This window comes from Nicotiana tomentosiformis, chromosome 7, assembly GCF_000390325.3.
Source record: "Nicotiana tomentosiformis chromosome 7, ASM39032v3, whole genome shotgun sequence".
Lineage (NCBI taxonomy): Eukaryota > Viridiplantae > Streptophyta > Magnoliopsida > Solanales > Solanaceae > Nicotiana > Nicotiana tomentosiformis.
Genome location: NC_090818.1, coordinates 29301092 through 29316833, shown reverse-complemented (window position 1 = coordinate 29316833; position 15742 = coordinate 29301092). Strand labels below are relative to the sequence as shown.

The window sequence follows — 15742 nt, the reverse complement described above, 5'->3', positions numbered from 1 at the left end:
CACACTCGTCACCTCGTGCACGCGACTTGCAACACATTTCAATAATCACATCAATACTAAACCTAGGGGAAATTCCCCCCACACAAGGTTAGACAAGTCACTTACCTCGACTTGCTCCAATTTAACCAAGTATTATGCTTTTTTCTCGAATTTCTGACTCCGATCGACTCCTATCTAGTCATAATTAATTCGATACAGTCAACAAAAATTATAGTAATCAATTTCATAAGAAAATATTACATTTTCATTAAAATCCGAAATTAGCTCAAAATTTGCCTGTGGGGCCCACATCTCGGAATCCGGAGAAACTTGTAAAATCCGATAACCCATTTAATTACGAGTCCACCCATACCAATTTTACCAAAATCCGATAACAACTCGACCTCCAAATCTTAAATTTTCGTTTTTGGAAGATTTTGCAAAAATCTTGATTTCTTCCATTTAAATCCGAAATAAATAATGAATATGACCATGGATTTATGAAATATAATCACATTTGGATATTGGACACTTACCCAAGTTGAAGTCTTGAAGAAATCCTCAAAATCGCCCAAGAACCGTGCTCCAAAACTCCAAAACGAAATGAAGGAAATGATCATTTTTGGTCCTTAAGTTTCTGCCCCAAAAACACTATTCCGGTCGCTAAAAGTCCAATCCCGTCGCTAAAAGTGTCACATCTGGTCATTAAAGGTGTGCACACCAGGACTATTTACACCAGCAGTTTTATTTCACTAAAAAGGCTCTAACTCCATCATACGAACTCGGAATTCAACGATTCTTGTTCCTATAAGTCACAAATAAAACTACGAACCCATTCGTTCAATCGAAACTCAATTCGGAGCTCATTTGCTCAATGTGATACCAATTTCGCTCGTTAAACAATTAACTCATATTCCGCGCTTAAAACTCAATCGCGACTTGAGGAAATTAGACCAAACTTTTCAGATCACTCCTATAATTCATTATCAAAATGTTGAAAGTCTCAAAATCGAATTTCGATCTCTAGAACTAAAAATGGACTTTTGGATCATTACATGCTTATGTTGAAAACATCAAACTCTTCCTTGACAGCCTGTAGTGTATCAATCATAACTTCTTGTACTCAACTCCAACTGCCAAACGGTTTAAAGTTCTGCAAACTAGATACAAACTACTACAACTTTCATGTTTTTCTCATCGCCCAACTCCTTATAGATTGCGAGATATAAGCTCCCAAAGTCAGCCTTGTGCAACAGAAATTTCTGGCGATGCACACTGCTGTAGCCAAAATCTGCAGTACCAGCTTCAGTCAATCGATCATAACATTTTGTATAAATGTCTGAATGATAAATGGTTTATCATTCTGGAAACTAAAATCAAAGGGCTACAACTTTCATGTTTTGAAAATGTTCAGATTTCTTATAGATTTCGAGATATAAGCTTCCAAAGTCAGCTCTACGATTGCAGCGGTTGCTGTCCAAAAATAGTTTCTGCAGCAGAAATATTCCACCAGTTCCTTTTTGTCCGAAATCCATTCCGTTAACCTTCCGAAATCCACCCGAGGCCCTTGGGACCTTAACCAAATATACCAACATGTCCCAAAATACAATATGAACTTAGTTGAGGCTTCAAACCATGCCAAACAACGCCGAAATTTTGAATCGTGCATCGAATCGAATTATGAGTTTTCAAATCTTCCAACTTCTATATTTTGCGCCGAAACATATCAAATCAATTCCGATTGACCTCAAATTTTGCACACAAGTCATAAATGACGTAATGGATTTATGAAAATTTTCAGAATCGGATTTCGACCCCGATATCAAAAAGTCAACCCCTCGGTCAAACTTCTCAAAAATTCAACTTTCGGCATTTCAAGCCTAATTCCACTACGGACTTCCAAATAAAATTCCGATCATGCTTCTAAGTCCAAAATCACCATACGGAGTTTTTGGAATTATCAAAATTTTATTTTGGGGTCATTTGCACATAATTCGATATCCGGTCACTATTTGAACTTAAACTTTAAATTTTTCATCAAAATTCCATATCTCGGGCTAGGGACCTCGAAATTTGATTCCGGGCATACGCCTAAGTCCCAAATAACGATACGGACCTACCGAAACTGTCAAACACTTATCCGAGTCCGTTTGCTCAAAATGTTGACCAAAGTCAACTCAGTTGAGTTTTAAAGCTCTAATTCACATTTTAATCCATTTTTCACCTGAAAACTTTTCCGAAAAATTTTTACGGACTGCACACTCAAGTCGAGTAATGGTAAATAGTGCTTAGATCACATAATTAATCATTAAATTTAAAGATAACATTTTGGGTCATCACAGATATCAACATCCAGCTAGGGTTAGAGTAACCCTAAATTATGGATAAATTGTTATCATTAGCTCACATTTATGGAAGATAGTGAAAATGTGGTAATACATCTCCTTGTGAGACACCCAGATGGTGAACTCTAGAATAGTACAGTCAGATATGAATACTAGAATGTTCAGAAATTTCAGAAGATAGGCAGTGGAATCCTAGAAGGGATAAAATTTTACGTTAGTATGACTCCAGCTCCGAGTAAAACAAAAGGGAGAATGTTAGGCATTCCGAAGAGCCAGTGAGATGAAGCAAAGGGACCTAAATGTGATAGAACATTTTGTTGAAGTTTTTAGAATAAAGTGATATACAAAAATATTATTCGAAGAATAAGAATAGAGTAAATGAAGCATCATGAGTAATATGTGATACATGGGTGATAATGGTAAATCAAAATATAACACGATGACAGAGTCTATATTCAAGTGAAGGAAAAGACAAGAGAAGACATGCCTTGAAACAATAGAAGAGTATAAGCCATAAAGTCATATCCTTCTTTCGAGAAATAAGTTGGTGACTCCAACGTGATTACGAGAAGGAAACGTTAGACCCCGGAGTAATAGAAATTAGTATGAGCTGGTGAACAAGATAAAATGAATATGAATTAGGGACCGAATGATTTGACAATAGCCGGCATTGTGATAATTTTAGAGATCACATTCTGGCGATAATAGAATGGACAACAGAAGAATAACCTTTTAATATCATTCAAGAAGACGCTTCCCTAAAGCGAGCACTGTGAGCAAAGTTAAGCTTAAGGGACTAAGTGTGTCAGTTACACTAGGTGTCACCCTCGTGCGTAAGAACTTTAGTTATCCTTGGTACAAAAGGGTTACCTCAAGGCGGGTAAGATGTCAGTAAAGATGTGAAAAGACGCGAAAGATGAAGAGGTAACCATGGAATAGTAAAGAAAGAATGCAGTAAAAAGGTGAAAGGAATGAGATTGCATTTATTCAGATCCTACAGATATGATACGACTCCAGAACATTATGCAAGCATGATGTCGGGGAGAGGCAGTAAGGGTTCTGCACCAGATGATACTGATAAATAAGTGGGAATGAACACTCGATACATAAGGAGCCAGTATGAGAGGTAAGTTAAGACAAAGGACATAACCCAAGAGGGGTTATGCAGAATATATATATGAGAATGGACCAATGAGTAGTCTGTAGTGGATTCAGGAAGAGTCTAGTTATGGCTAGAAAAGAGGATACAAATAAATCAACAGATCGTGCAAGATAAACAGAGCGAACCCCAACATAGGGAATCCAGTCTCGTAGATACGAGATCGCAATTGTTGAAACAATTTCAGATAGGAGTTGGGGTAGTTAAAGGTACTATACAAGTGTTCCAGAAATAAAAGAGAGTGCCACTGGGGAGACATTTAAAATTTTAGTTTAGAAGCAACCCTACAAGCACAAGGGCACGGAGGTATGTAACTAAGGATAATTATAGGTGAGTAAGAACATCAAAGATTCCTTCGGGTATGCGATGTAATAAGCTCATAGCTTTACAGAAGTCAGAGGGTCTCCACTATGTACTACCCCGGAAGACTAGCTGAGGAAATAAGGAAGAAGGCTTCAACCTAAGAACAGTGATATAAAGAAGAAATGGTCTTGTAACAATAGCCTCACTACAATATTGTATACACTCCATAAGAAAGTGGCACCATCGTGGCTAATGAACGAGAAGTAAAACTCAAAGGTGATATTTGAGATCATATGAGTTACAGAAAATTCCAGTATTCGTGGGCAATAAGATAAGCCAAGTATTCATGCAACAAGTGGTAGAACGACCAGAAAAAGTAATTGCTTACGTTTAAAGACAGCACGAAAGGAAATCTATGGTGCTAGCAATTTAAAGGAAGATTGCGAGTAGTATAAATAGATATGTGTAGGTTGCAAGATAATAGAGTGACAAGGTTTTAGTTAGACAATAGTAAGGTTATGAAAAGGTGAGAGAGAAGGTGACGAGAACAAGTAAGGCCTCGAGATTAAGCCTATCAAAACAAGAGAGATGATGGTTTCTATAAGTTATAGAAAGATTGGTACAGTCTAAAGGAAATCAGAGGAGTCTAAGAATATGAGCAATTAGAAGAGATGAAATGTTGCCCTAGTAGTAGAATAAGGGTGTAATGGTGATAGATAAGAGGATGCCGTTTAGGCTTTTGAATGAGTAATGATTTTAAGAAAAAGGATTTCATGAATTGCATGGGATTAGAATACCTATATAAGATTAATCATGCCAAGATTCTATGAAATACGATTATTGAAGTATAGTATCACCTCTAGGTGGATCAAGAAAATCACTTCAGATGTTCCCCGATGAGACGTGAGCCCTAGTGACAATGTATTACGTAAGAGGTCTCAAGTTATCAGTGGTACATATAAATCAACATTAAGGTGAATCAACAATAGATGGATAAAAATTCCAAAGTATAAGAGGAGGTTATGATGTCATTCTTTAGATGAACAATAATAAGGAAGCATTAAAGGACTTAGATTTATACATATGGGATAAGCAGTGAGAGAGTAACATGGAGTTGGGTAGCAGGCCTCGGTAATAATAAACCGAAGTAAGTGTTGTAGTACGGTATGACCTACCTAGATGCACGAAATCCATAAGGACAGATAACCAAGGCTAGAAAACAAAATATAGCAATAGTGGTACATTCAACAAAGTACTAAGTGAAGAACTTCAGTAAACCTATAGATGCCCAGAGGGACAGCTTGTCGTAGTCCTGTATATGTTCACAAAGTGAGGCCTAGAGATTGGCTAAAAGCTAGAAGAAAATGAGGGAAGAGTCGAATAGGCGCATATACAAGGACAAGGTTGTACAGACTGCATGATAGAAGGTAGCAATAGTTACGAGATTGGAAGAATTCTGACCACGAGTCGTGGCATGAGAAAGAGGCCTAAAAGGGGGAATACCCTGGCCTTTAGATTTATTCATAGAACATTTGCCTAGATGACAAAGGACAATATTAAAGTATTTATAAAAGCTATAGGTTATGAGAATGATAAGTGCATCAGTCAACATTCGAGGACAAATGTTCCAAAGGGGGGAATGATGTTACACCCTATGTTTTTGTACGTGAAAGTACGTCGTAAGTCAATTGATGTTAGCTTGAAAATGAGATCCTCTTTGAAAGTATATAAAGTCATTTAAAGATGTTACGTCCCATTTTTGCAAGCCTTTAAGAGTTATCATTCGGGAAAAAATATTTATAAGGGTACATGTTATTACACCCCATACTTCAGACGTCACGATTATTATAGGAGTATCTAATGTAAGCTCAAAAAGGACGAAATCCTTCTACAAGGATAAGAAAGGTTTACCGAAGTCTTAAGTAAGTTAAGATGAATATGAGACTTGTTAATCATGATTTAAATGAGTTTAAAGTCATGATATGACTATATGTGATGTTTGGATATGAAATATAAAGTTTGGAAAAAATCGAATTTAAGTTGCGGAAAAACCGACTAAGGATTTGCCTTGCAATAAAGTTTTTTGAGCAATACATTTCGTAAGCTTTAAGATGTCTTTTTGGGACATATTATATATCAAAATTTAAGGTCTTTGAGTCTAGTTTCTAGCACATTTAACCGTTCATCGATACGATACCGGAGTAGAGAGATATTCACATTTTTGCGAGACTACGCAAGCAGCACTCATGGGACCCACAAAGTCTGGGGGAATTCCAGCTTGTATTTAAGTCAATTCTCCGTCGTTTTAACTCATTTTTCTGGTTCAAAACAGTTCCTAAAACCTCCTAAATGCTCTCCAATGGTTCCTCCATGATTCTAGGGTGAGAACCTAAGATGAAAACATGAATCCAACACTAGAAATCCCTCGGTGCTTGCTAAATCGTAGTTCTTCGTCTTGTGGCTGTTTTGGAGGGTTCTTCAAAGGTATGTAACCTCAGATTTCGTGTTGTTCTTGTTAATTAAAGTAATAATCAGTCCCTCCTTCATATATATTAGATTTCAAGTCGAAATACAAGTGTTTACACACCAACTTGAACACCAAAGGTTGATTCAAGAAGAGAATACAACACCTATAGTGTTGTGGTGTTATTGAGGATAGTTGTGGGCTGTGCTTGGCTTAAATTTAGTGGTTTTTCTACTGTTTAAGGTGAGCATAAAATCCTACTACATGTACTTGAAGTTGTTTGTGTGTTGGTTGCATTATTTTAGCAAACTACTACAAGAAGAGACATGAACTAGTGTTGTATTGCCATTGAGGGCTGTTGTAAGCTAAATATAACTTGGATTTCGACTTGAATCTACTATAGGAGGTATGTATATTTTTTTCTTCATGTGCTTAAGGTTATCTTGACATTTATTAAGTTAAATGGATGGACTAGACATGAACTAGTGAATCAAGTTGCTAATTGAGGATAATTGGAGTTGTGGATTATTTTCTTTGTTATAAATATATTGCATAAGGCTGGAATCATTTATGAATGACTTCCTTATCATATTAATGATACTAATAAGTTAAAGTAAGAAGTCTATAAGGGGTGATATGGGGTATAAGGATTCCAATTGGGCTTGTAGCTCGTCGTGAAATAGTTGTGACTTGTTGTTGTTATATGGTGCCTTGTTATTGATAATTATGTATTGCTGGATTTCTCTGGTCATTGTTGTTGGTATATTGTATTGGAGGAGGCTCTTGTTACATGGGAGATGCTACCCAAATTTACATAAACGAGCTACTAGTTTAAGTTGCGGACTTAGCCTTTACTCAACACTGATTTTGAATCTCCTTATGCAATGGTAAATTGAGTTGAGTTGTTTGAAGAATTGCTTGGAAGGTATTACGGACTCAATGGAGTTAAGGTATGTTAAGTCTATCCATTCTTTCCTTTTGGAATGATCCATATGATACAAACGAAATGTGCAAACGCGAAACTTTCATAAATGACTCTATTCATAGAATTACTAGGGGTGCCTATGTTCTTGATTCCCCATGTGTCCTATTAGTAAATCTTCTGTTCATGGGTATCAGAAAAATACGTAAGTTGCTAAAGTTTATCCGAAGGCATATTGATCTTATGACATTCCGAGAAATCTTACTCGCTTACTTCATTATGCATTACATTCATTTATTCATGTATATTGACCCATGACCATATGGCGTTATATGTGCGTATATTATATGTATATGGGATATAGAAAAAGGTTATGGCATTATATACGCACCACCACCTGATCAACTGGTATACGTTGATGATTTCTCCCACAGTGGCTGAGATGATTTGATGAGATGCCCTCAGAGGCTTGATTAGGTTATGTACACATATACCTATGCATGGTATGGAATTTATACGCACATGCATGACATTATAAATTTTTCATGATTCACAGAGCTATTTAGAATTACAGGTTAAGTTCTTTACTCCATATTTTTTTCATGTCTTTTATATACTATTGTCATGCCTTACATACTCGGTACTTTATTTGTACTGACGCCCCTTTTATTTGGGGACACTGTGTTTCATGCCCGCAGGTCCCGATAGACAGATTGAGAGTCCTCTAAGTAGGCTATCAGCTCAGCGGAAGGTGTTCGTGCACTACACTTGCTCCGGAGTTGTCTATCTGGTCAGTATGATTTGGACATGTATTGATAGGTATGGCGGGGCCATATCTCGAACTTTCTGATATTTATGTACTCATAGAGGCTTGTAGACAGATGTCATATATATGGATACTTGTATGGCCTTGTCAGCCTATGTTTTGAGTATACAAACGATCATGTCAGCCTTATAGGCCCGTATGTCGCATGCATAAGCTTCTATATCATGTTGGGTCATCCCATGCCGAGTATTCTCATATGTTTAACTCTAGTTATCTCATGACGGCCTTTCCGGTTCATTTACCCATGATAGTATGATAAAAGGATACGTTACGTTGGTACTCAGTTGAGTTAGGTACCAGGTGCCCGTCGCGGCCCTACGGTTTGGGTCGTGACAAAACTTCGGCATGTCTTGCATTTTAAACTGCTTCGGGATTAGTTCTGGTACCGCGATTGGTTTGTACGACAATTGGGTGTATTTCTTTGATTCCGGCCATTTCAGCACTGGTGGAGCGCCCAGAATTTGATCCATTTGAGCGTTTACTTCCCTCATAAATCGCATGAGTTCGATTTTAAAGCGATCACTCTCGTTGTTATGACCTGATATGTTCCCCCCAGCCCCATCAGAGTCGACCTTGCCCCTTGGGGTATTGTTGTCGACCCTCTGCGTCGTTTGATTTACGGGAGCACCGGGGAGAACTGGGCCTCGCCCATTCGCATTGTTGGAAGCGCCCGACAATGCCTGCTTCAGTTCCTTCATGACCTTATCCTGCCGTGTGAGATGGCCTATAATGGCCTCCTATTTCTCCTGCAAGACCCTGACTGCTTCGAGGACGTGCTCTTCTTCAGCATCTTCAGGAGCTGCCTCCCGAACATGTCGTGGATATCGGTCATCGTGGACTGTCGTGGCCTCGTTCCCCTCGTTACAGGTATCACTTATTGAATCCTCGTGCTGAGGTTGATTTCCTTAGGCCTCAACGTTGTGTGTGTTGTTAACACCATTATCTGCTATTTTTAATGATTTTTTTTGAAGAACAAAGAATCAAACAAGTTAGTAACAGATGCAGGGATCAATTCAATTACACGACTGTCTATGCCCCATGGTGGGCACCAAACTATTTACCCGTAAAACGATACAGTTTAATTTATATGTGATTTATAGACGACTGAATTAATTTGATCTAAAAGTAATAGATGAATTAACCAGAAATATAAAACTTAGCCTTAAAATCGAAATAGACGGCAGATATCTTGGTTCCAGGCGCAGAGCTGCCGGGAGAAATAACAACAATACAAATAAGTAAGAAAGTAAAATGTTATTGAGCTTTTGATAGAATATAGTGTATGCTTGTCAGAAAATTCGTGTCCTCTCCAATGATGATAGAACTCATTATTTATAGTCGCACCTAGGGAACAAGTTCCTAGGATTAAGCTCCTCTTTAATAACAATTATGAGGGCCATTGAAAGGTTTGTAACGGTAAGCAATGAATGTCATATTCTCTGTAACGAATCATGCACTTAATGTTGTAGAATATTCTTCATTGAATGCTACCGGATTACGGCATTAATTTTGTCGTTATGAGTATCATTCTCTCCGGTGACAAGCGCGATCATTACCTTCGGGTTTATCTATCTTCTGTCTTTAGTTCCACGTGTCGCTTTCTCATGCGACCATTAAATATGCATATTTTTTACACTATACACCTATCAGAGTTTTTTAATCGGTTTGGTGTGATTTTGTTGTTCGATTTGAACACCCCTGCTTTGAGGTACTTTGACAAATAATTCACCTCAACTAGTTGTTGTATTGTTCTGACTTTTTTGCACAAGTAGCTTTCTAATTTTAAGCATTTCTAGTTAGAAAAGAAAATCGTGCGCAAGAAAATGGGCTTAATTTTTTATTATCTTAATTTTTTGAGAAATTTTCATAAAGCACTATAGTTTAAACCCTAGTAACTATAGTTTGCCTAATTACCGTTCGTAGCTACTGTTCAATTGTTTATTCAAACGAGCAACGAATACAGCCTAGCAATGAATACAACATGTATCAACTGTATTTGTTCGCACAATTGTATCCATTCACACAACGAAAACAACATGTAACAACTATAACCAAGGCGAAATACAAGAATGTATACAGAGGATACAAACTGTATCGACTGTATTTGTATCGTGCTGAAACATAAGTGCTTATTAATATACACTTTTGGCTTTTTTCCTCAAAATTTCAAATGTACATGTCATGGAAAGTTTGTTACATTTCCTCATTTCCTACATTTAAAAAAGGCCTGCACTTTTGCTTGTACGTATTTGCACCCACTTGGTGCAGTTTCTCATCAATCAATTGATTTACTTATCAAAAACGATAACAATCAGCTTTGTCATACATGTTGACAATATTACACCTAAGTATCTGCCGTGTAAATCTCTGTCAAAAACAATTACATGCCAATCATGGCATTTAGCTCAAACTTAGTAGTAGTTTTCTACCAGGACGATTCAGAACTATGCTATGGGAACTACCTAACATAGAAAGCAACCCAGCACAATTCCTATCATGAAGAAAAAATACTTCGGCAAATAGTAGTTACAACAACAACCCAGTGTATTCCCACAAGTGGGGTTTGGGGAGGATAGGATGTATGTTGCCTTACCCCTACCCTGGAAGGGCAAAGAGGCTGATTCCAATAGACTCTTGGCTAAAGAAAAGATGGAAGAAGCATTGATGGCAAATAGCGGTTGCAAACACTTTTTAGTAATATCAACGAAACCCAAAATGCAAATGGATGTCGATGTCAACTAGAAATGGAGTTTTCAGCTAAGACAAATAGTAACCTCCATGTAGGAAGACGTAGAGAAGAATAGGAAGATGAAAGAACAAGCAAAGCATTAGCGAATCATGCTTTTAAGATCATCAAATTGCAGAAGGAAGAAATGCTGACAAGGCATATGATCAACATCAAGAAAACAAAATTCTACTCATAAGAGCTGTCTTTAGTATCATTGCTACTAAGCCTACTATAACATAGAAATTGGGCAGATAATGCAATAGCAATCACCAGTTGCAAAAATAACACAATGTCTGGAAGTATGATGAGCCCAAAAACATCTACCTAGGAGTAGTCAAGACATTAGATATACAACCTCTATTTTAAACAAAGAGTTTTAATACCCAAGAGCATAACAAATTGCCATGCAGTCCTGACTCCTTCAAGAAACTTTGACTTTCCAATCAATTAAAGGAGGTCCCCAATGTCAGCCTGAAGCCTGCAAAACAATGTCAAGTAGCAAGAAATTGATACGATTTTAGAAAAAGAACTAGCTGCATTATGTTTAAGAAGATAGGCACCTAAACATTAGTGAATTTTATCCAAAATGTTATAGGACTAAAGGAGCTGAAAAATAATATGAGCAAAATAATCTTTTCTAGGTTTGTGTCTGTCTCGTATAGAATATGCCAGCTCAAAAAATAGAATCAACTATTATATCTGTTGTGCATTTAGCAAAAACCTCAACCTGCCACGGGTTAAGCTAAGGGCTACAAGTAGACTAGGAAGATTTTTGAACTTGCATGTTCTTCATTTTATCATGCGCAGCCTCTTTGCTTTCATTCTGGACATGTACATCAGTCGACTGATGTGCAAGGGAGACACAACACGCAGACCTCTTTTAGTGTTTCCTTTATGAAATTTCCTCCCACCTTTAGCCTCCTTCTTGCATAAACTGGATAAATCTTCACAAGTGTCACCAGCAGAATTATCTGTCAGTTTACCAAGTAAAATAAGGCTCACTTTGTAAGTATTAACATAAAGTGCATTCCGATAAGTTAAACAGTTAGCATTATGAATGCCCAGATTCTTAATTTTTTCAGCTACAGGATCATACGAAACCAAGAGTCCGTTGTCCGCTCTCCACAAAATTTTACCATTTTTCCTTGAAGCTATAGGCTTCACCAAGAAATGAGCAACCTGACGCTGACGACCACCATTAAACAAGGAGAAAATTTCATCAACAACACCAACATTGAATGATATGTCCCTTGAACTGATGCTGAACTGTTTCACCCATGATTCTGGGTCACCATACTCTTTCATCATCCAAATATCAATTGTTTTGTCATTTCCAGAGGAACTATCAGCCAAACAAAGTGACCCATTTGAGACAAAAAGGACAAATCCCTCACAAAAAAAACCACTAAACTTCCTAACTAAACTATCCGGTACCATCATCTCCCAGAATGTCTCCCCATGCACATCAAACAGCACAATCATATTTTGACTCTCCCCTCCTTTCCGTTTAGAAGCAACCCAATGGCAAGCCCCATTCATGTAGAACCCTGGTGTCTTCGGAACAAACAGACAAGATGGAGAAACAGGAGTAATGTCCTGCCAAACACCAGTGCTTAGTTTAAAAACCTCAACACCAGGTGGTACCTTATCAGTAGAAAATCCAGTATGTACTATTCTTACCACCTTGTAGTCATTAGTAACACTATCAAACCCAAACCCTAGTGTATGATCAAAGGGACAATGTGTTCTGAAAATAAAAATTGGTTCGGAGAGTTTTACTGACTTTTTGATGGATGGATTCCAAATATAGTAATGGTCCCTATAACCCCACAGGTCGTCAGAAAGGCACAAAAGCCCATTACAACTACCCACAATATTAAAGTGAGTTTCACACTCAAATGGAAAATCAAACTGGGCATACTGGTCAAAATTTTCATTGTCACAGAACAAAGCATAAAATTCTTTTACTGGTTCTCCGGAGCAATGTCGTACTAGCAAGTAATCATCTTGGTTATTGAGGTGTGCGGAAATGAAATTAGGGCTAGTAATAAGAGAATACCATGACTTACAGACACTTGTACACTGAATGATGGACTTGGTGGGAAGCTTTAGAAAAATTTCAATCAACACTTCTTCTGGCAAATACTCAGACATGTTGAAAATGAGTTCTAGAGCTTGATTTCCCTTCTCCTATTGCAGACCCCTAAAAACAAGCCCCAACTCTTAGCTCAAATGTGCATTTCTACTTTCTCTACTGTTCTCTCCAAAACCCCTTTTAAACCAGCACAAGAGCTTGAATTCATCCGCATATATGTTTTTAACCCCTTAAACTTTGTTTAATTCCGATGTGGTACATTGGGATTTAAAACCAATAAAATAAAACAATCAAAAAAGCCGCACGTCTGGTAAAGGTAAATGGTAAATATAGAGAACGTGTCTATAATCAATAGGAGTACAGAATATATGTCAATACGCAAGATATATAGCCAATATCCTAAATTGTCCTCATCTTTCGATTTTTTTTTTGTATCGACTATGTTCTTTAATTTTAACAATTTTATTTTAAAACGTCACGTAAGTGAGATTGTCATTAGGATGTCTTATTTGTTATATATAAGTCAAAACGAATTTTATGTGGTAAAAGATTAAAATTTTCGATGCCCAAGGAGAATGAACAAGTTGGATAAGATTAATGGAAGTGTTAATAGAAGTAGAAACAGTTAAAAGAAGGAAATGAAAGAGAGGAAAGGGACTAGAAACAAGTTGGAACAAACAAAAACAAAAAATACCATGTTTTATAAATAGAAAAATCAGAAATATATATTAACATTTGGCTTCTATCTTGTGCGGCATGGCTCGTTTCTCTCTCGGCGTAGGTTACTAACGTGCGCTTCCAATGGAGAGGAGAGCTCGCGTACCTTCTCAGAAGGCAATAACGGCGGCAGAATCGTTAACTCAAACTCAGCGAGGGCATAAGGCAGTTGGCAAACAAGTGACGAATCCACCAACTGAGCCCCTTAATCATCGAGGAGGGAATGAAAAAGTAATCCTAAAAATTAGGGAGCAGAAAATTCAAAGTTTGAAAGCCTTAAAATAATAGAACGAGATCATGCAAGGCTCCAGCAGTGAAGGAATGATTGAATCAACAAGCAGAGGTAGGAAATCATGGGTGTATCAGGTGGAAGAGGAGGAATCGACTGTGAAAAAAACCTCGGTATAGGACAATTTTGATATTTCCAAAATCTCTAAGGCAAGATTCAAATTAGATTGTGTATCTCCAACTGTGTAACGAGATTCGAACATAGTTGAGTTAGAACTGGAGGATATAGAATCTGAAGTAGAGTACAGGAAAAATGTTGTAGTTTGTTATGTCCTAGGAGCCTATTCCTCTTTTGTTGTTATTAAGGGGTATGTTTAGAGGTTATGGGCCAAGTATGGTTTAAGCAAAATTGTCATGTTTGTATACGGATGAACTTGGGGTTGGCACACGCCCCAAGTTCCCAGCGAATCAAATGAAGTTAGGAGAATGAACGTATGAGATAGAGACCGAATCTAAGAACTCATTGGATCGAGGCTGAAACGGGGTGCTCGACACCGGGCCGGACAAAGCAATACCCACCGAACCCGGAAGGAGCTCCAAGACCTCAGAAAGGACTACAAATGGTTTCACACGACTAATGGAAGACAGTGATATCCGCACCCAACCGGCTATCACAGAGCGGATCTCGCTCGATGTCGGCAGTGTATCATAATTGACGTACAAGGAAGATTGTTACCTTTGTTAGAATTGTACTATGGGTAAAATTCCCCTGCTATATAAAGGGCAAGTTTTTCTATTTAATGGACACATTGTAACACGCGTGTCAAGGCAATCCAAACTTATTTCTCTGCTTTCTAGCTATTGAAAAGATCTTATTTTAATCATAGTTCTTCTTACACATTTGGCTTCGAATCGAGGGTCCGATCGAGGGCAGAACTATTGTTAAACTTAAATTTGAGCCCGGACTCAATGTCACAACTGGTTTGGTTATTTATTTTATCTTTAATTCGTTTATCTAACGTTCTTGATTACTTGTGTTGAATCAATCCACATATCCTTAAAATCGCGTACAAATTTAATTGTTATCCGTTTTAAGGGTAAACAGTTTGGCGCCCACCGTGGGGCTAAGGATAATAGTGGTGGCTGGATACAAATCTTCATAACACACTCTATTTTATACTTATTCTTTAAGGTCTCAATTTCAGGTCAGCTTAAAAATATCAAACTCTTAGTCTGCTCACTTGAATGTTGAGGTTGAGTCTGGCCATCGGGGCGAAAACAACAATCCGGTGCCAAGCAATGAGGTGACCCCTGCCTACCCTAATAGAGTCCCGGTTGCATACCCAATCGATGTTAACTCACATGTGGCTATTGATGCCAACCTGCCTGCCTACCCCGAGAACAGCGTCCGTGGACGAGCCCAACCAATAGCTCGAGGGTCAGTCTACGATTGATTTTCGAAATGTTGTAGGCTCAACAAGCGGCACAGCTACAAAATCAAAGTCGCGCCCCCAGCAGAGTTGAGCTCGAACTATCCCAGGAAAACACCCGAAGAAATGAGCAGGTCACCGAAAGATCGAGTGAAGCTGAGTCCGGTGTAATCCCCGAAGTAATGAAAATACTTGAAGTATTAACGAAACGGGTGGAATCAGGCGAAAAGAAAACTGAGGCAAACAACAAGAAGGTGGAGACATATAATTCTTGGGTCTATCAAATCCCAGGAGCGCCCCCGATATTGAAAGGCTCGGACTCCAAGAAATTTTTCCAAAAGCCTTTTCCTCCGAGCGCGACCCCAAAACCAATCCCGAAGAGGTTTTGTATGCCCGATATTAAAAAATATAACGGAACCATGAATTCGAATGAGCATGTGACCTCCTACACATGCTCCATTAAAGGTAACGATTTGGAAGACGATGAAATCAAGTCAGTGTTATTAAAGAAGTTTGAGGAAACTCTGTCAAATAGAGCGATGATAT

General features: G+C 38.0%; 1 protein-coding gene across 1 annotated transcript; it reads right to left on the bottom strand.

Moving 5' to 3' along the window:
- Positions 1–10905: 10905 nt before the first annotated feature.
- On the bottom strand, positions 10906–13354 carry LOC104111216 (F-box protein At3g07870-like). The gene has a single exon (XM_070179834.1). It carries the CDS (start codon positions 12878–12880, stop codon positions 11516–11518), a length of 1365 nt encoding a protein of 454 aa, XP_070035935.1. The 5' UTR covers positions 12881–13354; the 3' UTR covers positions 10906–11515.
- Positions 13355–15742: the final 2388 nt, after the last annotated feature.

What these genes read in the sequence shown, in the direction of transcription:
- LOC104111216 (XM_070179834.1), bottom strand. Translation starts at nt 12,880, where the DNA reads ATGTCTGAGTATTTGCCAGAAGAAGTGTTGATTGAAATTTTTCTAAAG.